Genomic DNA, 27,624 nt, shown 5'->3' on the forward strand with positions numbered 1-27,624 from the left:
GACACCGCCCCCCTGTCAAATCAGGGCCAGTAAGTGAAACACACAGAAATGTGAAGTGCAAAAAGAAAACAGCATCGCAAACTCAAGGCTGACTGAAAAGCAAATCAAAATGAGCGCTGCAATTGAGAGGTTTTGTAAAGGCAATACTGGAAAAAATATTTTGCAAATATATGAATATTTAAAAAAACAACTACAGATTTTAAATATTATATTAGATATTAATATTATAATATGTTTTTTTTTTGCAAAAATATATATTTTTTTGGCACTGCTTGATTTTTATTAGCAGTTCGTTATTTTTGTATGAAAAATTGCTTTTTATTTCTCAAAACTTAATTTTCTCTTTGCATTTTTTGAGATTTGCATTTTTTTTTTTTTTGCTCAAAACTTTATTTTTTATTTGCAAAACTTTCTTTATGTTGCAAGTATATATGGCCCTGTATTGACTCCATAATATTCTGCTTGACCTGTGTGTATTGAACACTGAACTTGATTGTTTGTTTTTATTGCAAATAGTTTAAATTTAAATTGTTATAACCGCATTAGTTAATACGATTTAAGTAATATATTCTATTTAGTTTGAAATATTACAAAATAAATTAGGAACTTGGCACATGGCAACTTGAATGTAATACAGCTTGGTATATTTATCTTCGGCCCACAGCTCTTGATGATATTTGGTTTTTAGCCTTTTATGTATATCGTTATCGTTCAATAAGAAAAATAATTATCAAGATTGCATTGCAGCCCTAATCTGTACATCAGCAATGAACAACGAGCTGATGAGCAAGTGAGTAGTAATTTAAAATATTGATGGAATGTAGACACACTGACTCAAACCTATTTATTTAGGCAGAAACTTTTATTGCCCAACATGCCTAGTATGGTCACAAATAAAAAAGTTGCTCTTCCCTCTGACGCATTTTGGCTATCCTACCAGCATTAAGGAGAAGTGCATTTTTTTGGGGACGGCTGATGTCCAGTAGTAGCAAACGAGGGCCCCACACTATAAATAAACACAGTGCTTTCCCAGTGCCTGCACTAAATCCCTGTATGAGCATCACTCACACATCAACAAGCAGGGATTTACTAGTGGCTCGCAAACAGAAATATGCGGTCACGCATGCATGTCCATTATATGTAAACCACTCAAAACCTTAGAAATAGAAATGTGTGCACGCACCTGGGAGGGCACTTTCACCTGTTCACGGTACTCAGGATCAATCACACATAAACAAGTGATTTAAGCCTTCACACACTACATTTTGCATACCGGACAGACGGACTCACACAGATCACACGCAACTGAGTGTACTATAGAAGGTGTGCACAGATCCACTCACTCTTTTCTTCCAGAACCAGGTCCCATTTTTCAAGATCATGTCTGCGACTATTCCCTCTGCTGCTGACAGGCTAATGTGCGTCTGGTGTGCGTGTGGGTTGGACAGGAGTGTGTCGGGGTGCTACAGGATAATGTATGCTGCTGTTTCAGCACCAGTCACGCAGTCTGGACAGTCAGTCTCTGCCTCTGCGTATTCAGAGGCTCTGTTTGGGCACGTCCCAGCCGTGCTGTGGGTTGTGTGCCAGCTAAAAAAGCTTTGCACAATAAAATCAGTGCAGCTGACCTGAGGGGATGAACACAACTGCTTTATCTAAGTGTGTAGTTCTCCTAAAAAAGGACAATGAAGAGAAAAGGAAGGAGATTTTGTTTGTGGTTTCTAGTTAGTTAGTCTGAAAGCTCTGCAGAGGCAGCTTTAACACCCTGCCTGAAGAGAAACCGGCAAAAGGGGGTGAAATGACAGTGAAAACCTGGGAGGGATGAGCAGGTATCAGAAACGAGGAGCTTTTCAGAGAAAGAATTAGAGTGTGAAGTGAGGGAGCGGGGCTTGACATAGCAGCAAAAGCATGCTGTGCCCTCGTCGCCCTGTCCAGGCATTCATCCATTCCAGCTAACACAGCAATTTACCATCCTAGCAGTGATGGGGCGCGGCAGGACCAAGAGCATCCTCTCTGAACCTCATCACCTTACTAGAGCTAGCGATACACATGTACTGTATATTCATTCATTTTCTTGACGGCTTAGTCCTTTTATTAACCCGGGGTCGCCACAACAGAATGAACCACCAACTTATCCAGCATATGTTTTGCGCAGCGGATGCCCTTCCAGCTGCAATCTATCACTGGGAAACATTCATATACTCTTATTCACAAAGAAACCTACGCAAACTCCACACAGAAATGGCAACTGACCCAGCAGAGACTCAAACTAGTGACCTTTTTGCTGTGAGGCGAATGGGCAACCCACTGCGCCACCGTGCAGCCCTGTATATATATTTAAACTATAAAAAATTTTTTGAAAATAAAACAACTGTTGACAATTTATGTAAAAAATATGAATAAAATGGTAAAATCCTCTCTCAATGTTTATTCCGTTAAAAGTGCATTGCCTCATTTTATCAAGCTTTTATATTTAGGTTCAGTAATTTGACTTAATGGCCATAAAAACCGTTATTAGGCAGTCATTATTTCATGCCATAATAGTGAAAGGGCTGACCTTAATGTGTGAAATTGATAAAAAAAAGAAAAGAAAAAAAAAAGAAAAGAAAAACATTCTGACAGACTTCAAGGTTTTTGTATCTAAAGTCTTAATATACATTAACAGGGTTCAACGCTAAGGATTTTTTTCTACTGGCCCGACTGGGTCAGTGGTTCAGATTTTTAATTGCCCTGCCAATATTTTCCCTGGCCCCACCAAAAAAAATAAATAAATAAAAAAACCAAAGTTAATAGCTATTTCTTAGCCACACAGGCCTGTGACGATCCTGTCTACTGTCCCGAGCGTCTCTCACACTGACAGTCTTTATTGTTGAGCCCTGATTAATATCATAATTAAACATAAACATGAATGATATTTGTTTGAGTAAAAGGTAATTTTTGTTTTATTCAGTTAACTAACTAATCATTGTTTTATTCAATAATAAAATAATGAAAATAATAAAATGTTATAAAACTGTGTTTTTCCTTAAAATAAAATAATGTTACCAACTACATTTGTCATTCTGATTAATTTTTTGAGAAATAAAATGCACTAAATTACAGTATTTCCAATTTGGAAGAAATGTTATCAGGGGTCTGTTCTTCGTACGTGGATTACTTAATTAGCTGGATTTGGATATTGACGATTTGACACGATCCAGGATCGTTTCGTTCTTCAATGCTGATCCGAGAGTTGTTGTCATAGCAACAGTTCTGCTAGGTCAAACCTGATCGGGAGCAGGTTCAACTCATATAAACAGGATTAGATCGGCTCATTTCAAGCAAAGATAATACAGAAAGTATGTTCCGAATTCTTATGTTTTCTTACAGTAGTAGTTATATACACTTGGGGAAATGGTACATATTTTTAACTATATATATAAAGTTATAGTTATTAATAAAATAAATAAAGTTATACATTTTAATAAAACTTATGCAATCTGCACCCTCGAAATTAAAGTACAAAGACTGCCACCTGCTGGTGCAAAGAGAAAACTTATTTATATGAACTTTTTAGATCGCTTTAGTACAAATTGTGTATAATAGAAATGCACAATATGTGACTTTTATCAAAACAAGTTTTGATAGTTAATATGCCAGTGATTTGATGCTTCACAAAGTTGCAGACGCCTTTACCAATATGAAAATGCTTTTGTAAACAACCAGTTATTCTTTACACAGATTAAAAAAAACGGCTACAATAATAAAGAAAATCTTTTTCTAAATGTAGAACTAAATACATTGATTTGCATTGAAATACATGATGAATACTCTTGACACATGAAAGTGTAAAGCCTGCAGCTCACAACAAATGTGGAAGGTTATTGCGTGTCATATTTAACAAACCATTTACTGCTAATTTGATGTAATTTTGCTCACATGGATAATTGAATATTAATCAGATGATGTCATTACGCTGCTGTGCCGTCAGCCAATCGTTGCACTGCTGATCATGATTTCGAGGATCGATAGATCTGTCCTTCGCAACACACGCATCGATCTCAGATCAGTTTATCCAGACATTCTAATCTGATTCGCGAACTTGTTTGAAGAACCAAATTAGCGAGAGATCAGTTATCAAGATTAAAAGATCCAGGATCTGCCAAATCATCTTTGATCATTTAAGTGAGGTACGAAGAACGGACCCCAGACCTTTAATTCACATTTCACTCAAACCAAACCAGTTTACTTCACTACTTGTCTTTAATTTAGTGTACAAAATAAAAACTTGTAAAAACACTACTCTCAATGAACCTCACAACCCTGTTCCTGAACACAACAACCTAAGCAAAGCTCAGCAAAATCAATACAGGTAAGACAAGAACCCAGAGAGGATCTCAGCAACATCATTACTGTCAAATACACGTAATGATTTTAATGATGCAGTCCAACACGAGCAATGGTAGAAGATGGATTCAGACAAGGGTAAACGTAGACATTTAAGGCCACACACAAAGTTAGTTCTGCTCGAGTTTCTGATAGATTGGAAAAATAATTAATCTCTCGATATCTCAAAAATACAAATAATAAAACTGTAAAAAGACTGCTGTCAACTGAATGTAATGCATGAAATAAACCTCTTATCACAAATTATAGGTAAAGTCACTGTTTTTCTGGCCCATCCTCGCTACTTTTCAGATGCATTATAAACTAAGGCGCACAAACTCACAACATATCGGCTTTTCTTTATGTTCAAAGTCAAAACGATGATACGGCTTAGATATGGCTTTCACAACCTCCACACTTTAGTTAAAAAGTATCTTGTTCAACTGTTAATTATTACAAGGCACCAACTTCCTATGACCAGAAAACAACAATAAAACTGCCAGTAAAAAAAAAAAAAAAAAAATCATAATGCAGTAGCAAAATAGTGTATCTGAGCAAAAAAAAAAAATAAAATAAAAAAAATAAATATATATATATATATATATATATATATATATATATATATATATATATATATATATATATATATATATATATATTCCCACAAGCTTTTTAGCACTTCATGTACAACAGTATATTAATGTGATCACAGCGGAAGCACTGCTGAAACCCAGAGTTCAACGAGTTTGAGTTCAAGCTGTTTTTAGCAACACAAATGAACAGGCCTTGTCATATTACAAGACAGCACTTCATGTATTGTAATTGGTGGCTGGACATTGTTTAGAAAACGTGATAATTAAAGGAAAGCTCTAGGTTTTATACTACATAATATACAGTCGAAGTCTGAATTATTAGCCCTCCAAAATTATTAGTGTATGAGTGTGTGTGAATGAGTGTTTGTGGATGTTTTCCAGAGATGGGTTGCAGCTGGAAGGGCATCCCCTGCGTAAAAACGTGCTGGATAAGTTGGTGGTTCATTCCGCTGTGCCGACCTTAGATTAATAAAGGGACTAAGCCGACAAAAAAATGAACACATTTATAAACATAACCATTTTAATAACTTATTTCTAATAACTGATTACTTGTATCTTTGCGATGATGACAGTACATAATATTTTACTTGATAGTTTGTAAGATGCTAGTATTCAGCTTAAAGTGATATTTAAAGGATTAACTAGGTTAATTAGGCAAGTTAGAGTAATTGTATAATTGTATAACGACGATTTGTTTTGTAGACAATCAGGGAAAAAATGCTTAAGGTGGCTAATAATATTGACCTTAAAATGGCTTGAAACTTTTTTTTACTCTTTTCATTAACCTTAATAAAACAAGGACATTCTCCAGAAGAAAAAAAATATATAGGAAAAACTGTGGGAAATATTCCCAAAAAATAAAAAAAATAAAAATCGCAGGAAGTTTGACTTCAGCTGTGTACACACACACACACACACACACACACACACACACACACACACACACACACACACACACACACACACACACACACTGTATGTACACAGACAGTAGTTAACATTTGAATTAGATAAAAAATATAATTATTTTATAATAAATAAATAAAAACAAAAAATAAATTATTTCTAAATATTTATACTGTATGATATTGCAAAATATTAGTATTGTTCAATACAAGTTTCGCTTTTAGGACAACTTTTAAGAAAGGTTTTGATTCCCTTCAAATGTTGACTACTGTATACATCTATGTTTTCATTGTAAATTAGGAAGGAGTTTCCTAGTTTACAAAATCAAACTAAAAGGATTTTTCACTCAAATATAAAAATCTAAATCCATAGAAGTGATCTCTTTCTTTTTCCATACCTGAATATTAATATTTGGGTCAAAGACAAAGTTCCATTTTAGTGTCAGCATCAAATGAAATGTATACAAAGTGACTTCATATACATCGAACAAATGTCAAACACAAGTAAAGTGTCAAAAAACTAGACAGAAAATATTGGTTCAAAAAATCCAATTACCCAGCATAACATATATAATTCTATCAAATTAAACAACAATCCCAATTCTATTTTCTGTACTCCTACCCCTCCAAACCCTTGGCCCTTGAAACAGAGCGTGAAGGGGAAGGGCTTTAAAAATTACACTACAGCATTACAGCACTACAACTCCTGCACACGTCATCATATGTCATCGTGAGCTCTTGCTTCATATGACATTGACGATCGCAACTGCTGCAGTTATTCCAGTTGCTTTATTTTTTGGTATTTATACTCAGGAAATCACCAAAGGCAACAATATCATGTTATCATAACGCTATAATGTGGCAATAAGATCGTAACTGTACTGTGCATTTACACCGTGGCCATATTCATCTATGTAAACACACAAAAACAACAATAGTAGATGGTGTATTCTGGCAATTGTAGATGGTGTATTCTGGGAAATTTTCATACCCCTTGGTTTCGAGTGTGGTCCTGAAAAATCTCAGTTTCAAGGGGTATCTAGCCCTTTCCCTTAGCACTATGCCTTCAAGCTAAAGAGAATTGGGACCCCCTACCCCTTTACTTGAACATGCAAAACGAGGGATATAGGCAAGTAAGTGGAAGGGCTAAGGGGTAGAAATGGGACATGCATTATAATATATAATAACATATTTAAAAAGACAAGTGACTTAAAGGTCTAAGACAGTGGTCACCAATCTCATTCCTGGAGGTCCGGTGCCCTTCAGGGTTTAGCTCCAACTGTCCTCAACACATCTGCCTGGGTGTTTCAAGTATACCTAGTAAAACCTTGATTAGCTTGTTCATCTGTGTTTGATTAGTGTTGTAGCTAAAAATCTGCAGGACACCGGACCTCCAGGAACAAGTTTGGTGACCCCTGGTCTAAGTCAAAGAGTCGTCATTCATTTAAATGGTGATCAACATTCTGATCAAATATCAAAAGTCTTTTGTGCCAACTGCTATTTTGAGATACTGGGTTTTAAGTATAAATAGGGTTAATTGAGTTTTTAATGTTTTTTATGTGATGAAATTGAATGCATTTGTGCTGCTTGTTTTTTGTGATATATGTGATGTGAACGCTGATGTGGTTGTATGGTAAAGTCAAAGAAAAATTTCTACTTGTGGATAATAAAGAAAGTAAAAAGTAAAAGCAAAAAAATGGTCTCTCATTTCTACGAAAAGAAAGAGCCTGAAGAGCTGACCTGTTTCTTATCCTGTAGCTCCATGGCAGGTGCTGTCTTTCACCATACTCTGTCCAGACGCCCAGAGCTGGTGGTTACACTCAACACTTGTCCCGATCCCAGTTCTGCTGGCAGAGGAAGGCAACCGCTGCCCCCTGCTCCAAGACACTGCACCTGCGGGCACTGCCAGTCTGAGGGACGCTGTCTTTGTTAATGTCCAGAGAGCTGTGATCAATGAGAGCGAGGGGCTTCTCTCTTCTTACATTCAAGGGGATCTGATAAGACAGAAAGTGTTAGAGACGATCAATGACCACTCTAACATTATTATGTCAGTTTTGCATGCAGAAGTAGATATCAGAAAGTAGATATTCACGCTTTACTCCCCGCACGCACAGAGCACAGAAACAATGGCCTTTGCTGACTTACTCATCATGTCAATGACAAAAGCACACAAGAGTACGATAAAGAGCAAGAGGCTGACTGTAAATAGTGACAGTTGATACAAAACACATCTGTGACTTTTTTTTTTATAAATAAACATCAGGAATTTTCATCAAAGGTCTATATGGTAAAGTCAGTGTATGCATATATATGCAGTACTCAACTTTTAAAGAGGTTTCATCAAAGTTGTCTTTTAACAATTCAAGAACACACATTCTGGTTTTATGACAAGTTTGAAAATCTTTTTTGATCCACTTCAAATGTTGACTACTGTATATAAGGGCCACACAATATATTGTTTCAGTATCGATTTATTGCAGTGTGCTCATCTGCAATAGACATCGTAGGATCTGCAACATCGAGTTGAGATTATATTTGACCAGAAAAACACTTTGAATTTCAAATTTTAACCATAAAAGTTAACAAAATGTTGGTAATGCATTTAAGGCCTGTGACTGTGTGAGCATTTCAAGCCAGTTTAAAGCATTCAGGCAATGGAAATTATCATTTCTGTAACTTAGGTGAGTTGTATTTATGTATTATACAATAAAGGCTATGTGGTGTTTTTAAAAAAATGTTTTTTTTGACATTTGATTATTTAATTTGTGCCTGACACTGCTAGACTCGCAGAAAAAACTGTTTATTTAATAAGCATTTTTGCTCTACTGCACTTGTGATTGGTTTATTATATTTCATGCAAATGCAATAGTCTACAAAATCATCCCAATCAACCCAAACCCATGAATTCTTTCAAAACAGAACTATTCCTTTCATATGGTAAAACTATACTCAATATCGCAATATGAATGGCAGAAAAAAAATAATGCAATGTTGATTTTTTCCAATTTTGTGCTCTATTCGGCCTCTTTATTTTCTCTTTCTCTATCACTGTCTCTCTTTCGTGGATAAGGAAACGGTTTTGTAAACACTCTAATGAAGACATCCAGTAGCCTACATATTTAATTTCGTTTGTTAAGCACAAAGATTTGTTTCAAAACTATTTCTAAATTCAGTTCTTATTTCCAACAAATGGATAAATAAACAATAATAACAAAGTGTGGTCAAAAACACGTCTTATGCCCCATTTTGTCCAAAATCCGACAGGTGGGCTATTCCAAGCTTGTTTTTAGTAAAACAAATATAAATATGCATATAGTATTTAATAATAATAATAACATTATACAAAAGCAAGTTGTAATGAATAAACTGAAAAAGCCCCCGAGATGATGAAGGCATGTAGGCAGTGGTTTTTATATTTATGTAGAATTTTTGTATATTTATGTAGATTTTTTGTAACATTTTAATCCTTTAATTTTTTTTCACTTGTAAAGATATTTGTGTATTGCTGTATATCCTGTCTGTAATAAGCAATGTGTACACATTTAAGGCACACAACTAAAAAGCTTTCAGCTGGTCAATTGAGCAGTCTATTTTAGTTCCTCAAAATAGCAAGGTGTCAACAATGCCCCTTTCCTAGATCGAAACACTCGTGAGCCCACAAAATGGTGCAAATGGATTTGCTATTTAAACAATGTGGCGCAAAATGGGAAAATTAGGGTTGCATAAGTCTGAAAAAAGAAACACATCGTGCCAAACCACATCACCAAACACGTCTTGCGCCTTATTGCACCAGGTGTAAAATAGTCCTTTGTGCTTATTTGATAGTTGTTATGTTTCTAAACAATTGAACACAGATACCACAACATCAGCAAAAAATGACATAAATTTAAAATAAGAGATGATATAACTAAATAATTCTGGTAATTAAAATGAACAGTGAATAAATGAAGATTGTGATATTACTGTTTCTTCCACTTTTGTTTCTGTTGAGGTTACAGAATACAGAATTTGCCCTTTAATTACTGCAATAAATTAGAGTATTATGAAGTGATTGAGTAGTACTTACACATTCAGTTCACAATATTCTAATTTATTACAGTAATTAAAGGGCAAATACTGCAACTTAATACAAAAGTTCATTTCTGTCCCAAACATTATATCTTATTTTATTTTAATATATGCTTGAGAATGTCACAGAAGCCTACGTAATCAAAATATCACCATCATTTGTTGAGTCCAGGAAAACTATTGTGCTTGTAAATGCGGTTTCCACTGTTGTCACTGTAAACATGACCTACTAGGTAATGATTCTAAAATTAAACAAGACTAATTAAATAAGAGTGCCAGCAATCTACAAATACAGCTTTTGGCTCCAAGCTCAGACAATGTGGAACATTTAATCTTTGGCTTTCAAGGTAAGACGCTATATTTGACAAGCAAATCACTTAGTTTGTCTTATTCTTTGAAAACATGTAAACCAAGCCGGCTTACATTACTCTTGACTTTGAAGATCATCTAAACTGACTCGCAAAGCTGTAATTACCCTCACTGGTCAGCAAAAGAATATATAATTTTAGAAATCCAACATATTCAGAAAGAAAAGTGCTGGCCTGCTATGTAATAACAGTTTATGCCAAACATCTTGTGTTTATGTAAAAGTTTACTACAGGGAGTGAAATCGCAATACAGGATTTATCTGAACTACAGAATAAGCTTTAAAGGAACAGCTCACCCAATAAAAAAATAAAATAAAATCTATCATCATTTACTCACCCTTGTTCTAAGTTTCTTTATTCTGAAGAAAGATTAATACCTGTAACTATTGACTTACATGGTATTTGTTTTTCCTTAGATTTAAGCCAACGGTTACAGGTTTTCAGCATTCTTCAAATTATCTTCTTTTGTCTTCACCAGAAAAAAGAAACTCATAAAGGTTTGGAAGCACTTAAGGGAAAGTGAATCGTGAGTGAATTTTCAGTTTGAGTGAACTATCCCTTTAAAACAAAAATGACAGCCTTGTTAAGTTCATGTGACGTGTATATAACTGCACTGTTATCCTTAACTCACTTATAACTACAAAGAAAAGCTTGCATGTATACTTATCATAATATCGGCGATATTGTTGTTTAAGGAATAATAATATGAAAGACAGCTCCCATTTTCCATGTTGATCTGTACCAAAGGATTATTAAACAACCCTTCTGATTCTCAACGTTGAAACGAGCCGTCAAAGTCAATAGTTAGCATTTACACATAACATAAACACCATTAAACCATTTATAAATCATCTAAGCAGCTGGTTGAGTTTACTAGAGGTGGCCTAGGGGTTAAAGAATCCCGGCTAAATAATAAAATCACGATAAATCGACGTCAACTTACATTATAAAGCTGCAACATCAACGACCTGCAAGTAACATCGTTTATCATCAAGAGTTAATAAGCGGAATCAAATAATATCCGTCTCAAAATCCTTGGACTCACTCCCTGGTGACGGCCATGTTAGTGACTGGAAGGGCGTGGTATGGTTGTGCAGAGACGATGTAGTGGAATCTGATTGGTCAGCGGGATCCTGAGGGCGGAATTTGCTTTGTTTTGTCGTTTGTGATTGGTTTGTACTCCGGGGCGGGTAATCGGCTTTCTGCTGTTGGCTGAAAAGGTGGAGCTTTCGTTTGGCGTAGTTACCCGACATCAAAGTGAAGCCGCTGACGACAAGAGTTCTTATCATAAATGCATATTGATGAATATTGAATGTTGACCGCTTTGTGTGATAAAGGGTGACATTTTCGACGTGAAACACTTTTTTAAAATATATAAACTAGTTTATTTTAACTTATGCTGTAGTGTATATATTTGGATATGCTAATAGTTTACTGTAATAGGTAAATCTAACACTTAGACACGCAAAATGTATTCTTAAGCAAACACTCTCTAATTCACAACCTACATTTTTTCACTTTTTTTTTTACTGAAATGGAATCAAAAAAGGACTTTTGCTACTTGTTCAAACTACTCATTAAACGACTTGAAACAACACAATTCTTAAGGAGGTTTAGGCTTACCAAATCTAAAATATTACTACTGGGCAGCTCAATTAACCGCAATAGTAGCTTGGGTTAAAAATTATAAAGAATCAGGATGGGTTAAAATAGAACAAAGCACAATAAAAGAGACATCACTGTCCATTCTACCTTCATAAATGTAAAACAGGCTCCAAACATTAAAATAGATAACTAATGGATAAAACATGCTTTAAAATTTTGGAATAAAATAAAAAAAATGTTCAGAGGTCCAGAATCTATATCCAGGGCCATGCCTATAGTAGAAAATATTGGGTTTCTCCCATCTATGTGGGATGGTGGATTTCAAATATGGGTAGATAAAGGTCTTATAATAACAATAAATCAGTAATTCGTTGGAAAAGAAATTATTTCTCACAACTCCAAGAACAATTTAATATTTCACTGAAAGATATCTATAGGTTTTTCCAAATAAGACATTACATTACAAACCATAAAGAAAAAGCTAAAATCATGCAAGAACCAAATAAAATAGAGGAATACTTCATAAATATTGCAGAAAAAAACATTCCAGCTAAAAACACGTCTCCCATTTATATAAAAGATTAGTAAATAATACTGTACAAAGTACTGATCATGCTAAAGGAAGATGGGAACTAGAGCTAAATACCATAATCGAGGATGAGGTCTGTACTGAGTTATGTGAAGAATGTCATAAAGGAATTAATAGTCAATTGTGGAAATGATTTGATTAGAAAGTAAAAATGAGGTACTTTAATACTGTAATACGGTACTGTACGGTACTGTAATACATGTAAAAGGACTATCTGTAGCTTTGTGTTGGAGAAAATGTGGAAAAACTGGAGATCACCCACATTTTTTGGGACTGTCCTACGATTCAAGAATTTTGGAAAAATGTTAAAAAAGAATTAGATAAGATATTAGATATAGAGATACGCCTCAATCCAGTTATGTGCTTACTGTGAGCACTGCCCAAAGAAATGTTTAATAAGGAAACAAGATTTGTCCTAAGGATATTATTGCTGGTTGCAAAAAAATGATAACAGTACATTGGATGGAAGAAAGTTATCCAAAGGCTCAGTGGATTCAGAGACTTAAACAGGTCTATATAATGGAAAAAATGACTGCATGTCTACAAATGAAGACTGATATTTTTCTGAAGAGGTGGAAAAGTATTATGACATATTTAGATATGTATATTTAGAGGTTGCTTAACCTCACCCTATCATCACTGTAATTGGATGTAACTACAATGCAACACAATGTAACTTGATGTACAAATGTATCTCCTGTGAAGTAATTATAATGGTAATACCTTTTATTTTTATTTTTATTATTATTTTTTTTTATTGATTTTCTTAATTTTTTTATTATTGTAATTTCATCATTATTATTTTTTTTATTTATTTTATGTATCTCCTCGTGTGTAAGGGGTAAAACTGTTGGGGAAGGGGTTGTTCTGTAAACATTATATTGAAAAATATCAAATAAAAAGTAAAAAAAAAAAGAAACAACACAATTCTTAAGTCTTTTAGTGCCAACTTAATTGCGTTATGTTCAATCTACTTAAATTTGTAAAAATGATTAAGTTAACAGTGCAATTTGGTTAAAATCTTTAAAAAAAATTTTAAAAAGTGCAAACTGTTGAAAAAATATGTATTTTTTAAATATTATTAAAAGGAATCGGAAAAAAAACAAAACGCTACATGTGCTTATTGTTTTCCTTTTTAAAACTTAACATGAAAAATTCCTCCTATTTAAGAAAAAAATGTTCCTGGAAAGTCAGTTTATCTGTCAGTTCTTTTTATTTTTGATACATAGTAAAAAATAAATTAAAAATATTGCTCTTTAAATGTATATTTGCACACAGATTCAAATCAAAATGCTTTCTTAGTTTTCTGAAAGAGTACCGAGAAGATAAAGCAGACATTGTTTATTGAAAAACAATGAAAAACACTTTAGAAGGCTTTTATACTTTAATATTTAAATAGTCTAACATCTGTACTCACTAATCAATTATCTTCATTTAGACACAAATAATTAACTGTGATTAGTGCACATATACAAAATAGGCCATCCTTACAATAAATATAAACCACAAATTATCCCCCATTTGGTGGTATAAACACATACTAAATTAAACACATCATGTTTAAAAATAAAGCATTTCATTAAATAATTCTTATCAAATCAATCCAAATTGTTAAAAACATTTTGAAAGTAAATTATACAAGCTGTTTACTTCTCTCTAGACACTGGCTCTAATGAATTCAACATTTCACAAGTATTAGTCTTGCTATTCTGTAAACGTTAATACATGTTTATTACAAATAATGTCTGTAATGTTTCATGGCAGGAGATATATTTGATCTTCAGGGTGAGTTGTGGGATGTTGTGTAAAGTTTGTGTATACTGGTTGTTTAGTGTGGGGTCCCAGCTCGACTGGGGATGGTGCTGTAGGACGGTTTCACCACCTCTTCCATGATCACAGCGATGGTGTGACACAGCTCTTTTGCCTGCATGGGAGAAAAGTGTTAAATAAATGGAGGAATAAAAACCTGAATGAACCAAAATAATACTAGGCCCAATCTTTTAAAAATGACAACATGTACATTATTATTATATTATTATGACAAGGGCTTTATTTAGATTTTGTGCAACACGTGCCAATGGCCTGTGACTTTTGAGGCAGAAAAAATGTGAGAAAAAGAGAAAGTATGATATTTCATTAAAAAAGGCAGAATAAATTGTAGAACAAATACATCTAACTGCAATTGTTCTAAAATGAATAATAATAATAATAATAATAATAATAATAATACTAATAATAATAATAAAATATAATTAACAAAAATGTTTCATTATATCACTATTGAACTGCAAATATTTTATAATAATGTACATTTTATTGTGAATAATAATAATAATAAATTGTTATAATTATATAATTATTTATTTATTTGTGATAAATTTGGAAAAAAAATTGTAGCTTAAAAAGTACAATAATGACAACAATAATTATTATAGCTATAATATGTGATATATTTTATTACTATTATTATTCACAATAATAATTAGGCAGTAAAAATTGTATGATATACTAATAATAAATCATTATAAATATAACATTATTTATTTACATAATTAGAAAGATTTATGTGTTTTAGTATATTTTTATTAAAATGTATTAATTAAAAAAAGAAAAATTTAAAATAAATTAATTATAAATTAATTTTTATTTATTTATTTATTTATTTAGAAATGTTTATATATATATATATATATATATCTTATCTAAATTTCGTCCGCTTTTTCTGGCGCTAGTCTTAAGAGAGAACCCCAGACTTTCCTCTTCCCAGACACTTCCCCGAGACCTCCTCCCGGTGGGACATGCCTGGAACACCTCCAGAGGTAGGCGTCCAGAAGGCATCCGAAACATATGCCCGAGCCACCTCAGCTGACTTTTTTTAATGTGGAGGAGCAGCGGCTGTACTTCGAGCTCCTCACCCTATCCATAAGAGTGCGCCCTGCCACCCTGTGAAGGAAACTTATTTCGGCCGCTTGTGTCCAAGACCTTGTCCTCTCTGTCATGACCCAAAGCTCATGACCATAGGTGAGAGTTGGATTGTAGATTGACCGGTAAATAGAAAGCTTTGCCTTTCAGCTCAGCTCCTTCTTTACCACAACGGACCGCTACATTGATCACATTACTGCTGCCGCTGCACTGATCCGCCTGTCAATCTCACGTTCCATCCATCCTTCCCTCACTCTTATTTTTTATTTTTAAATTTTTAATTAATTTATAATAATAATTATTTATTTTTATAATATATTTTAATATATTACAGAAAAAAATATTTTGAAAAATTCAAACAAATGAAAAGCACTATATTTTATTAGCTTTATTAAAATTATTAACAACTGTTAATATAAAAAAAAATACAATTACAAATCTAATATTTATGATTGAAAAATCTTTAACATTTGAGCATAAAATAGAGCTTTTATTAAGACAGAAATGTATCTGAATTGTATCTGAATACTGAATTGCTTTGAAATTGAAACAGATTTATAAACAATTCTCTCTGCAGACCTGCAACATGTCATATTTTCAAATGCATCTTATGGGAGATTCAAACTCTCTATGACTTGGACTTTGACAAACATACCTGCTTGAGATTGAAGCTGAGAGTCTTGTGTTGAGTCTGGCCACCAAAGCTGATCTCAACTGATGGCAGCTTGTCTTTTTTGGGACGGATTGAGCGCAAGGACAACACATCCTCCATGGACATCGTCAAACACGCATTCTGCAAAGATTGTGATAGTTTACATTATCAGAACATCACAGGAAACATGTTGGACTGTGAGATGAAGTGTGGCGTACCAGTGTTTTAGGATCGAGGACGGTTATGACTTCATGATTGACTGCGACCAGGGAAGGCGAAGGACAGCTGCGATGACTGACTTTCTGAGCCGTGAAGATGTCAAAACCAAAGAGAGGCAGCGAACTGATACTCTCTGGAAGATAGGAGCAGTGTTGGGTATAATTATACTTATATCAATTCACATATCGAGAAGTAATTACTGTTTATTTTTAGGTCATTTAATTCTCCGGGGTCTGAGGTGATTTCAGGACCCTTTGAATGTTTTGACATGTCCAGACATTTGTGCTTATTTCTTAACCCTTGTGTGCTGTTGGGGGTGTTTTCGTCCACTCTTGGGTGATTTTAAGTCTTAATTTGGCCACGACTTTCTTTGTGTTTCAGCAAATGGAAAGCTTTTTGGTGACAAATCTTATTTTGACACATATTTTAGGAACATGCTTTGAAATTTTAGCAAAAACTACACAACACACTATGAATATTGACTACCATTTTGTTATGTTGGTGGCTGGTTTTGGCACAATTGACCACAATTATAATGACTTTTTTTGATTGCAAGGCCATGACACCATATCATCATGCATTCTTGATTGCTGGTGATTTTCCCTGTTGGGAAGTGGTAACATTTGACTTTTTATCATCAGTTTTTGGTTTTTAAATGGAGTTTTATGAAGTATAGTGTGTGTGTGAGTGAGTGTGTGTGTGTGTGTGTGTGTGTGTGGGAGAGAGAGACCTTTGCGCACTTACCTTTATACATCTGAAAAAATCAAAATAAGCAGCTCAGCTTTCAGAACATTGTAAACATAGAAGCTGTATTTATGTAAGCACAATATAATTGGCTTTTATACTCCATAGAATAAAAAAAAAAAAAACTTTCTGTCCAAGCCTATTTAAAGGTTTAATGGTGCCAACTGATGATCAACAGTAAAAATGCAACTTTTACTTCTTCCCAACAGGGAAAACCACAAATCAGGAATGCATAATTATATGCTGTCAAAATGGAATTATAATGGAAGTCTATGGACCAAAAACAGCCAACAACATAATGAAAGGGTGGTCAATTTAAACAATACACAAGTATAACACTATTGGCTAACCTGTAAAATGCATTCGGCACAAACTGTGCTACAATAATGTGTGAACAAAATGTATATATAAGGTTGGATTATTTTTTTTAAATATACATATTATGTGATGTTTCTAGTTTTTTTGGGGGAAGTCACATAAAACACATACTAAATAGTTCTACATCCAATCATTGATAAAGCTGTCTTGCAGGCTAAAGAATGTTCTTCCAAAACTATGCAAAAATCATTATGATCACATGCAACAATGCAATGTTGTTTTGCAAAACAACATAAAGAACTATGAAAATGGTGTACTTGCTTTAAATACTGTACATAAATTCGACAATTCTGTATAAATTGAGTAAGAGAAGCTGAATAATTGTATTTTTGTGTTATACAAATATATTTTGGACAATAGTTCTATTTTTCACTACTAATACATTTATCAAGATGATTGCACAATATATTGACGTATGAAATATGGTGTCATTGCTTGGAATGCTTTCATGTTTTTATAAATAAAATGTTCAGCTTTTCTCTTTTTTGAAGATTAATTCACAAAAATTAAAATTCTGTCATCATTTACTCACCCTTTACTTTGTTTAAACCATCATGAAAAGAAGAAAAGAAGATAGTTTGAAAAATGCTGAAAACATGTAACCATTGACTTCCATGGTATTTGTTTTCCTTCTATGGATATGAATGGTTTCAGCTCTCATTAAAAAATCATGTTTTGTGTTCAACAGAAGAGATAAAATTGTAAATAAACCATTTGGAAACACTTCAGGAGGAGTAAACATTGAAAAATAACATTTTGGAGTAAACTCTTTAAAAAGCTTAAAATATTATAAAAATAAGACCAAAAGTGACTCAAATTTGAATAATTACAATCTTAAATTTGGTTTACTATGCACTGAAATGTATGTATTGAGTGAAGTAAATTAAATACAAATGTACCACTATGGAAGTCAAAGGCTACTTTTTCCGGCATTCTTAAGTATATATTGTTTTGTGTTCAACAGAGGAAATAAACTCAAACAGGTTTTGAAGAAGTGGAGGGTGAGTAAATTATGAACATTTTTTATTTTTTGGTGAACTATTCCTTTAATTTTCATCAGTAATTAATGAGTTTTTTTAAGTAACTTACCCCACATCTGTTTTAAGAGTTTGTTTTGGATGTAAAATCATTCATTATAATTGTGTAACAATAACCTGGGAGCATGTTTGGACAGATTTGTTCACTCACTGATAAACCGAGCTTTGGCATCAAGAGGGCTGATGGGGCCTAAGGTTGAAAACTGCGCTCGTATCGTAGCAAGGAGTCTTTCATCAGTAGAGTTGAGTCCATCCATCCGGGGATGATACTGCTTTATCTCAGCACTGGCCGGGTTTAGAAATAAGAGTGTCAGATGGGGAAACAATTAATGGATGCAGGTTTCATTTGATATTTTAGAAATCCGTCTGTGTGAGATGTATGAAATTACTTTGAGGGCAGATTATTTAGTCCAAGCGCAAGGTGTTGAAGAGCGGTCAGTTCTGCCACCTGCTGGTAAACTGTAGAACTGTTCATGGACAGAAACATTTTCCCTTCCAGATAACTGGCCACAAGCTGAAAAACGGAAAACAGTAATATTGTGAAATGTTACACATTTAAACATTTTAAGGTCAATATTATTAGCCACTTTATAATGTTTTCTATAGTGCTATAGTTCCTATCCTGCCCAGTTAACCTAATCAACCAAGTTAAGCCTTTAAATGTCACTTTAAGAAGTGTCAAATATTATTTACTGTCATCATGGCAAAGATAAAAGAAATCAGTAATAAGAAATGAGTTATTATGTTTGGAAATAGGTTGAAAAAATCTCTTTGTTAAACAGAAATCAATTAGTTAAATTTAAATTTATATATATATATATATATATATATATATATATATATATATATATATATATATATATATATATATATATATATATATATATATATATTTTTTTTTTTTTTTTTACAATGATGCCTCTTGTACATGGTCTTATTTTTATTTGGGAGAATGCTGTGTCAGTTCCAGACAGTCAAAAAAATAAAAAAAATAAGAATAAAATAAAAACTGCTGGTTAAACAAAAGGAGCGTTAAGTTAGGATTTCCCAGTAGTATGAATAATTTCAGGCTTGACTGTATATTTACATTACACATATTAACATGTCATTTGTGATTGTATTGCAGATTTCTTTTTTTTACCCCTCAAGTATATTTGAAGAATAGAAAGAAAAAAATTACATGTATTTAGAATATAAATAGCTTGTAACATGTTTTAGGTGTCAATTTTGCACACTTTGATGCTGAGAAAAGGTTCACTGGATTATAACTTTGCTTCACTACTGGTAACATTGTTTTTTAAATTTAAAATAAAAATGTATCAAAATATCAAAGAAGCTGCCATGTTTTTAGACATAATAATATTCATTTTCATAAAAAAAAACACAAAAGTATGCATATCAATCTCAAATGGGTGCTTAGCAAAACAAAAAAGTAAAACAAAAAAATATACATGAAAAGGTGAAACACCAAAGCTCCAAAAATATTCAATTTATATACTTTAAAAGGCCGTCACAGCATGTAACATTTCAAGTCCACCGTCCGTCTCTTCTTCAGACATTATTATACAACAGTTCTTTAAGGTTGAAAAATCATTATATAGTGGAATAAACAACTCATGAAAAATGAAAAATGTTGTTTGGCAAAATTCTATTTTCTGAAAAACCACATCTAATTAATTCAGATACGATGACAAATTTCAAGTTGTCTCTTACTGTAGTGTGTATAATATTTGACCTTTGAATGAATTCAAAAGCGTCAGTTTTACCAGCTGGTAGTGGAACTCCAGGTAAAGATCATTGCTGAACTGGAGTGGCTGTTTCCAGATCAGTCGTTTAAAGGAGAGGGCGATCGAGCCGTCATCCAGCAGGAAGTCAAACAGATACTCATCCGAGTGAATTGGACGTGTCACATCACCTACAGATACAGATTCATGTTAAGAACAGAAGGAAATCATAGACTGATTTAAATATGAGTCATGGGAGTAACAGTACATATACAGCATTTGTAACATATGGGTCTTGCCATTTCGGTTCTGTACCACAGCATGTGAAGTTAATCTAAAACTTCAAGGTTTAAATACATGCTGAAAAAAAATATATTTATTTTAAAATCCCAAGATTAATATTTTGGTCTTTGCTGTTTTAGTTAATGCAAGACTAAAGGTTAGCATATAAGTACTAGATATTATAATATGTGTCTCTAGTCCAATGAATGTATTATATCCAGATCAATTAATAAATATCAATCAATTGGTGTAGTTTGGCTCTATTTTTAAATTGAAACTTAACAGGGATAGTTCACTTGTCACTTCACCTGTTTGATTTGCTTTTTTCTGTTGAACACAATAAATCGTTTTGAAAAACGTTGGAAACCACTGACTTCCATAGTATTCTTAGTTAATTTTTCATACAATGAAGGTCAATGATAACCATTTTCTAATTCTTCAAATGATCTTCTTTAGTGTTCAACAGAAACTCATATAGTTTGTTTGCTTTATTTATATAGCACATTGAAAAAGAACAAATGTTGACCAAATTGCTTTACAAATTCAACCAACACACAAAATCTATACTTGTATATGTAAACAAAATCAAATTAATTACAATTAAATGCAAGAGACAGAAGATGATTTTTTAAATCAGATTTAAAGCACCGAGGGAAGAGCATGACCTAATAAAAAAAGGCAAACCATTCCATAGACTAGGGGGAAGCAATTTAAAAAGCCCTGTCTCCTTGTTTTAATCGAGACTTGAGAACACCTAAAAGAAATTGTTGTGCCGACCGAAAAGGCCTTGATGAAGTATGCCAGTGGAGAAGCTCACCAATGTAATTAGGTGCTACATAAAGTTGAATTATTAGCCTCCCTTTGAATTTTTTTCAAATATTTCCCAAATGATGTTTAAAAGAGCAAGGAAAATGTCACAGTATGTTTAATAATATTTTTTTCATCTAATAACCATTTTAGGGTCAAAATTATAAGCCCCCTTAAGCTATATATTTTTTTCTATAGTCTATAGAACAAACCATTTTTATACAATAACTTGCCTAATTACCCTAACCTGCCTAGTTAACCTAATTAACCTAATTAAGCCTTTAAATGTCACTTTAAGCTGCATAGAAGTGTCTTAAAAATATCTAGTTAAATATTATTTTCTGTCATCATGGCAAAGATAAAAGAAATCAGTTATTAGAAAGGAATTATTAAAACTATTCTGTTTAGAAATGTGTTGAAAAAAATCTTTTCTCTGTTAAACAGAAATTGGGGTGGAAAAAATAATCAGGGGGTTAATAATTCAGGGGGGCTAATAATTCTGACTTCAACTGTATATATAGATTGGGATCCATAGTAAATAGTGACTAATTATAATTCTTTTTAATATTATTATTGTATATGGCTCCTATACACAGAAGTTTATAGCATTGTCTGAAACAGATTTCTTTATTCATTAAAAACATTTTATTAAAACTATTTAAAGTGATGTCGCGATTTATTCAGTAAACCAATGTTTAATGAAAATGAAATAAAAATAAGCAGTTTTATGTTTAGTTTTCACTTTTGTTGAACCAAAAACCAAGCAAAGCATGATTTTAAAACCAAAACTATACATTATTATTGTTTTAGATTGTCATAATTCATGCTATTAACTACTGGTTTATTACCTGCCTATTATTAAGGTATTACCTGTTCATTAGTAGTTACAAAGTATTATATAATTCTGCATCAATAATCCTAAATCCTGCCTAAAACCTAAATCAAACTTCTTCCTTACTTACTATTAATTAGCTAGTGTTAGTTGATGGTTTGATAATACTGTGAATTGTGACCTCAATTAAAGTGTACTGCTCCATTTTTAATGTAAATATGTTTAAGTGTGCTTAAACATATCAGAGGAAATCTTACCCCCTTTTTTAGCAGCATGGATAGAAAACTCCTTCATTTCAGCAGGATTCATGATGCCCATCTCAGTGCAAAAGTCTTGTACCACCTCAAATGCAACCTAAAAACAGGCATTAAATCACTACATGTAAACAACACATCATCTTTTAAAATTAAAAGACAGAACAACTGTCCCTCGCTTACACTAAAGCTGCGAATCTTGCAGGCAAACTCGGTTCCACCAGGAAGCATGATGGGTAGCCGACGAGAGTTTCTTCCAGCCTGCATACAAAAAATCATTTCACAATTTACACGACCTCCTCTGCTTAAAATCGTTTCTTTTTCATTTGTCTTCTCTTACCAAAATGGCCTCCATCTCAGAATGTGAAGGGATGTGTCGGCGTCCTCCGAAAATGAGTGACCGTTGGAGATTCTTTGCACATATATTTGCCAATTCTATAGACAAATAATATATTCACACAAATCATAAAACACAAACACGGCTATTCAAAGCACTGTGTGATCAGGTTATACAGGAAAACAGAAAGACAAATGAATCATATACACAGGGTTTGGCACAGCAGCAACCTTCTTGCTTTGAGGTGACAGTGCAACACGGGCTCATTCTGAAAGCGTAACGATACATACATTTCTGGAGAGCGCCAAATATGCCCTAGGAATAAATATGTCCTATGTCCTACACTTTCTCATACAGTGCCACCTGCTGTTGGGTTGGCAACACATGTGCCTTTATCCACTGGCACGACTCTGCCCTTCACTCAGTGTGATCAATCCTTAATGATAAAAAAAAACAATAAATGACTGAAAATATATAAGTAACTGAACAATATCTATTTACAAAAACCATAGGTCTGGAAGTGCAGGTCTGAGCCGTTCGAGTGTGCAGTTGGATCTCTGGATCTGCAGCTTCATAATTTTGCTTTTTTGCAGTTTTTGTTTTCGTGAATCCACCAAAGGCCGCTGTGCACGCTTTTTGAGATCTCAGATTTCTCTCTAGAAATCCACCAAAGGCCTCTGTCAACTTACTGACTGACCAATCGACTGACCCACCCTCCTCCTTCCCTAAACTCAACTGATAGTGTTTTCAAAAGCACAGATTGACCAGCGCCCACCCACTTCCTTAAACCCAACTTACAGTGTTTTGAAAAGCAATCCAGAAAAAGAAAAGCTCTCGCCTGATTTTTACCACATTTTTTACCATATTCTCACCCTGTTATTTACTTGTATATTTTTTTTTTTCCTTTTGCTTTTGTCTTACCTGCTTTCTGGAACCGTTCTTTACGGGACTTAAACCCCGTCATTGTGGTCAACTCCTCTGCGTCTTAAGTCCGCCGACGCACAATGCGAGCCACTAGACAAACTGGTAACAGCGGGAAAGCTGTCCACACGGAGGTAAGTGATCAGCCGCTTGTGCAAAAAGGAATGGTGTCATACCACCCCATAGGGTTCGTTTTAAAGACAAAATGCAGCCGTACATACTTCTGGCTACATACAGTAATTGGCGATCTCCAGAAATGTATATAGGGCTATGTTTTCAGAATGAGCCTATGTTGCGACAGTGCTAACCACTGAGCCACCGTCCCGCCCTCTTAAACAAAACAGACAGTTTTATTAAACCGTTATATTTATTAAAATAAAAGTTTGGTCATCTAAACTGTAAAAAAGCTGGTCTCTACACAATCCCTTCACCTCGCCTCAACGCAAATCGATTAAGTTAATGTAATAGTGTTTACAATTCAAAGTGGATTGTATGTAAAACAATTAAGATGTCCCTAAAAAACTCAAGACTTGTGTTGTTTCAGCTCATTTTAAATGAGTAGTTTGAACAAGCAGCAAAAATATATATTTTTGGAGTGCAACGTCTTTAGAAATAGAAAGATAATATAATTAAATTCAAAAACTGTTACTGTTAACACATTATGAACTACAACATTTCAACAAAATGTAATAATTTTTATGTTTCTCTTGATTTTTACTGTTAATTAACATTTTATTAAATACTTCCCTCCAACTAATTAATTTTAGTCTACTCAATTTTGCACTGTGATCTTATTATTTATTTATTTTTGTTAGATTAGTTCCAGTTTTGGCTTTGGTACTGATTAATATAATGCATATGCACAAACATATTAAAATAAAGCATCCTGTATAAAATATTCCTTTAAAAGAGATATATGTGAGGGGTTTAACTCGTTTATGCTGAGCACTGCATGATATAGACTAGTGGTTGCGTCATTGAAGCAAGTTTGCACTATAGATATAAATATAAAGTGAGTAATTAGTAATTACCTTGATATGGGTGGTTGGCATCTTGAATGATGGTGTCCAGATGGCGAGTGCAATATGGAAGAAGAGTGTTGGAACAAGGGAAGAATCCAGTCACCAGATTAAACAAACGCCAGCCACGAGTACAGTTCTCCCTAAAAAACAAAAATGAGAAAAACTAGAATTAATTAAAAAATAAATATGATATAAATAATAGTGCTGGTCAAAGATTAATCACATCCAAAATAAAAAAGTTGGTTTTGACTTAATAAATGTGTGTATTATATATATTTATAATGTATACTGTATGTTATACACACACACACACACACACACACAGAGAAAAAAACTTTACAAACATATTTTATTACATAGATATTTAAATTTATATATATTTGTATTGGTGGCTCAGTGGTTAGCACTGTTGCCTCACAGCATGAAGGTAGCTGGTTCGAGCCAAAACAGTGACAGATGGCATTTCTTTGTGAAGTTTGCATGTTCTCCCCAAGTTGGCGTGGGTTTCTACATGAGGAACACAAAGTAAAAGCAAAGCAAAAATTCATAAGTGTCTGTTTAGGGCAATTGCCAGGTATAATTAATCAAAAGGTTGAATTCCCTTTGATGCATGGTTTGTCATCAGAGGAGGATTTTTGCCTAAGATACAACTATTTGTATTTTTGGAATCTGAGGATTCAAATATAAGTAAATATTCAGAAAACTGCCTTAGAAGGTGTCCAAATTAGATTTTTAGCAATGCATTTTAGTTATGAAAAATTACGTTTTCAAATATTTACAGAAATAAAGGTAGATAATGTCTTTATTGAACATGATGTTAACTTAATTTTCTAATGAATTTTGGCATATCCATCATTTTCATTCATAAATCATTTTGGCTTTTCCCACAGATATACCTGTGCAATATAAGAATGGTTTTAATCCAATTAAAAAAACGTTTTTAAAATAGTATTACTTTTTGCCATGACTATTATGATGACATCATCATTATAATACATTATTCAGGATTCCGTTACGAACAGTTCAAGTTCAAAAACAGAATTGATTTGAAATAGAAGTCTTTTGGAACTAAATACTGTAAATGTTCGATGAATTCAATACATCTTTAAAAGTCAAAAAACTCACACTTTATTTTGATGGTCCATTTGTTGAATTAAAGTTACATTGCATCTACATGCCAACTAATTCTCATTAGATTATAAGTAGTACTTGCAAAGTTTCTTATAATCAGTTAAATGTCTGTTGAAGGAGCAGTATCAAGCACTAATACTCACTAATACTACTAATACTCAATTGGCCCATCAAAATAAAGTGTTACCAAACTTCTGCACACAAATGTCTACTGCACAAAAATCACTCACTTGATCCGGTGTTTGGTGGTCTGCTTGATGACCTGACAGTAAAGCTCATCCCTAAGGAACTCCTTCTCTTTTCCCAGCTAAATCAAAACACAAGTTTTAGTGTTACATACGTAAAAAATTCACAATAGTTCTCATATTGCTATAGATTTTTTTTAAAGTAAGCTCACCTGCAAAATGAAGTTAACACAGTCCCCTTCTGTCTGGTTTTTCTTCATAGGCTGATCCAACATAAACTGCATTACAACTGAGGAAAGAATTCTTGTGTCAGATAATTGCATTCTGGAATGCTTAATTCTGTCAGTCTGTCATTAGCTCGGTTATACTGAAAACTAAATATATATATATATATATAAATTACTGCTTTCCAAGCCTTCATCCATTTACAGTATCTATTAATGTAAATTTTTTTTTTATTTTAGTTACTTTTAAAATTAATGTTAAAATTTTGACTCACTTAAAAAAAGTTACTTAAAAGGCTCTATTTAATGATCTAGGCACAAAGTCTAAAGCGCATGACGCAAAAGCATTAAGGGTGAGTCCAAATCCACTTTTGCTATTTTAAGTACGTAAAAATTTGCTCTGCGGCCTGGTGCATAGTCTAACAGGGTTGTGCTTATTCTCTTCATGAGTTATGGGAGTGTTTTGAGCATAACATGAATGAGAATCTCCCATTCCCTTTAGGAGTCAGTTGTGCCACACCATGGCGCATTTGCCATTTACAAGGCGGACTTTGTAGGTAGAAAAACTGAACGCTTCACTAGCAAGAAAACAGTTAAACAGACCAACTGCAGCGCAAGGATAGAAATTAAGCATCCTCCATTCGGCCTCTTTACTTTTACTCTTTACTTTTTCCTTTACTGTCATGTATAAGGAAACAGTGTTATATGCATCCACTGATGACATCTATTAGCCTACATATTTAATTTTGTTTGTTAAAAGCTTACTAAGCAGCTCAAAAATTCACAATTGCACAATTAATTATTTTCTGACTGAATCTGCTTTTGAATTAATCAAATAAACCAAATATCTTAAGATTCTATTCATAGACAATTCTAAAAATAAACAAACAGGCAAATAAACAAACAAGCCTTTTTGAACAAATGATTTGGATTAGTGATTCAGGGAATCACAGGGACGTCTCTGTGATACCTTCTGGAGGTTTTAGAGTCATGTTTATTTTAAGTACCAACATAAAGACATCACTCACACCTCTTAGGGCTCTATTTTGAAGGTCCATGCGCAAAACGCAAAGTGCAAACGCTTTCAGGGCGTGTCAGAATCCATACCTGCTAATTTAAGGACGGGAAAATCCGTTTTGCGCCATGGCGCATGGTCTAAAAGGGTTGAGTTTATTTTCTTAATGAGTTATAGGTGTGTTTTGAGAATAAACCAATCAGAGTCTCATCTCCCCTTACCTTTAAGAGCCAATTGCGTCGCGTCATGATCGCATTTGCTATTTACATAACGTAAAGTAAGTTCACTTTCGCTTTTGCTCTCGTGGGATAGGGAAGCCTTTACGCACAAACATCTATTAGCCTATAAATAATTAATTTCGTTTGTTAAGCGCAAAGATTTGTTTCAAAACTATTTCTAAATTCAGTTCTAATTTCCAGCAAACGAATAAATTAACATTGATAACGAA

The 27,624-nt window shown here is 33.4% G+C and overlaps 2 protein-coding genes across 7 annotated transcripts in view; both read right to left on the minus strand.

Annotated features, from left to right (window-relative positions):
* Positions 1-11,364, minus strand: part of tmem94 (transmembrane protein 94) — a 61,648-nt gene extending 50,284 nt beyond the window's left edge. For all 3 annotated transcript variants that reach the window (XM_073918667.1, XM_021480382.3, XM_021480381.3), the window contains exons 1-2: positions 11,240-11,364; positions 7,601-7,854 (exon numbers count right to left, since the gene is read on the minus strand). In XM_073918667.1, coding sequence (XP_073774768.1) covers positions 7,601-7,624 — 24 coding nt within the window. In that variant the 5' untranslated portion in view covers positions 7,625-7,854; positions 11,240-11,364. The remainder of the gene's footprint in view (positions 1-7,600; positions 7,855-11,239) is intronic.
* A 2,316-nt stretch (positions 11,365-13,680) lies between these two features.
* The window catches only part of myo15b (myosin XVB), a 77,295-nt gene continuing 63,351 nt past the window's right edge, over positions 13,681-27,624 (minus strand). For all 4 annotated transcript variants that reach the window (XM_073918663.1, XM_068218688.2, XM_073918665.1 and 1 more), the window contains 12 exons: positions 26,150-26,226; positions 25,983-26,059; positions 24,631-24,761; positions 22,682-22,776; positions 22,525-22,602; positions 22,345-22,441; positions 20,209-20,357; positions 18,832-18,956; positions 18,594-18,727; positions 16,283-16,416; positions 16,068-16,205; positions 13,681-14,414 (listed from right to left, as the gene is read on the minus strand). In XM_073918663.1, the coding sequence (XP_073774764.1) occupies positions 14,319-14,414; positions 16,068-16,205; positions 16,283-16,416; positions 18,594-18,727; positions 18,832-18,956; positions 20,209-20,357; positions 22,345-22,441; positions 22,525-22,602; positions 22,682-22,776; positions 24,631-24,761; positions 25,983-26,059; positions 26,150-26,226 (1,331 nt within the window). In that variant the 3' untranslated portion in view covers positions 13,681-14,318. The remainder of the gene's footprint in view (positions 14,415-16,067; positions 16,206-16,282; positions 16,417-18,593; positions 18,728-18,831; positions 18,957-20,208; positions 20,358-22,344; positions 22,442-22,524; positions 22,603-22,681; positions 22,777-24,630; positions 24,762-25,982; positions 26,060-26,149; positions 26,227-27,624) is intronic.

Source organism: Danio rerio, chromosome 12 (assembly GCF_049306965.1).
Source record: "Danio rerio strain Tuebingen ecotype United States chromosome 12, GRCz12tu, whole genome shotgun sequence".
NCBI lineage: Eukaryota > Metazoa > Chordata > Actinopteri > Cypriniformes > Danionidae > Danio > Danio rerio.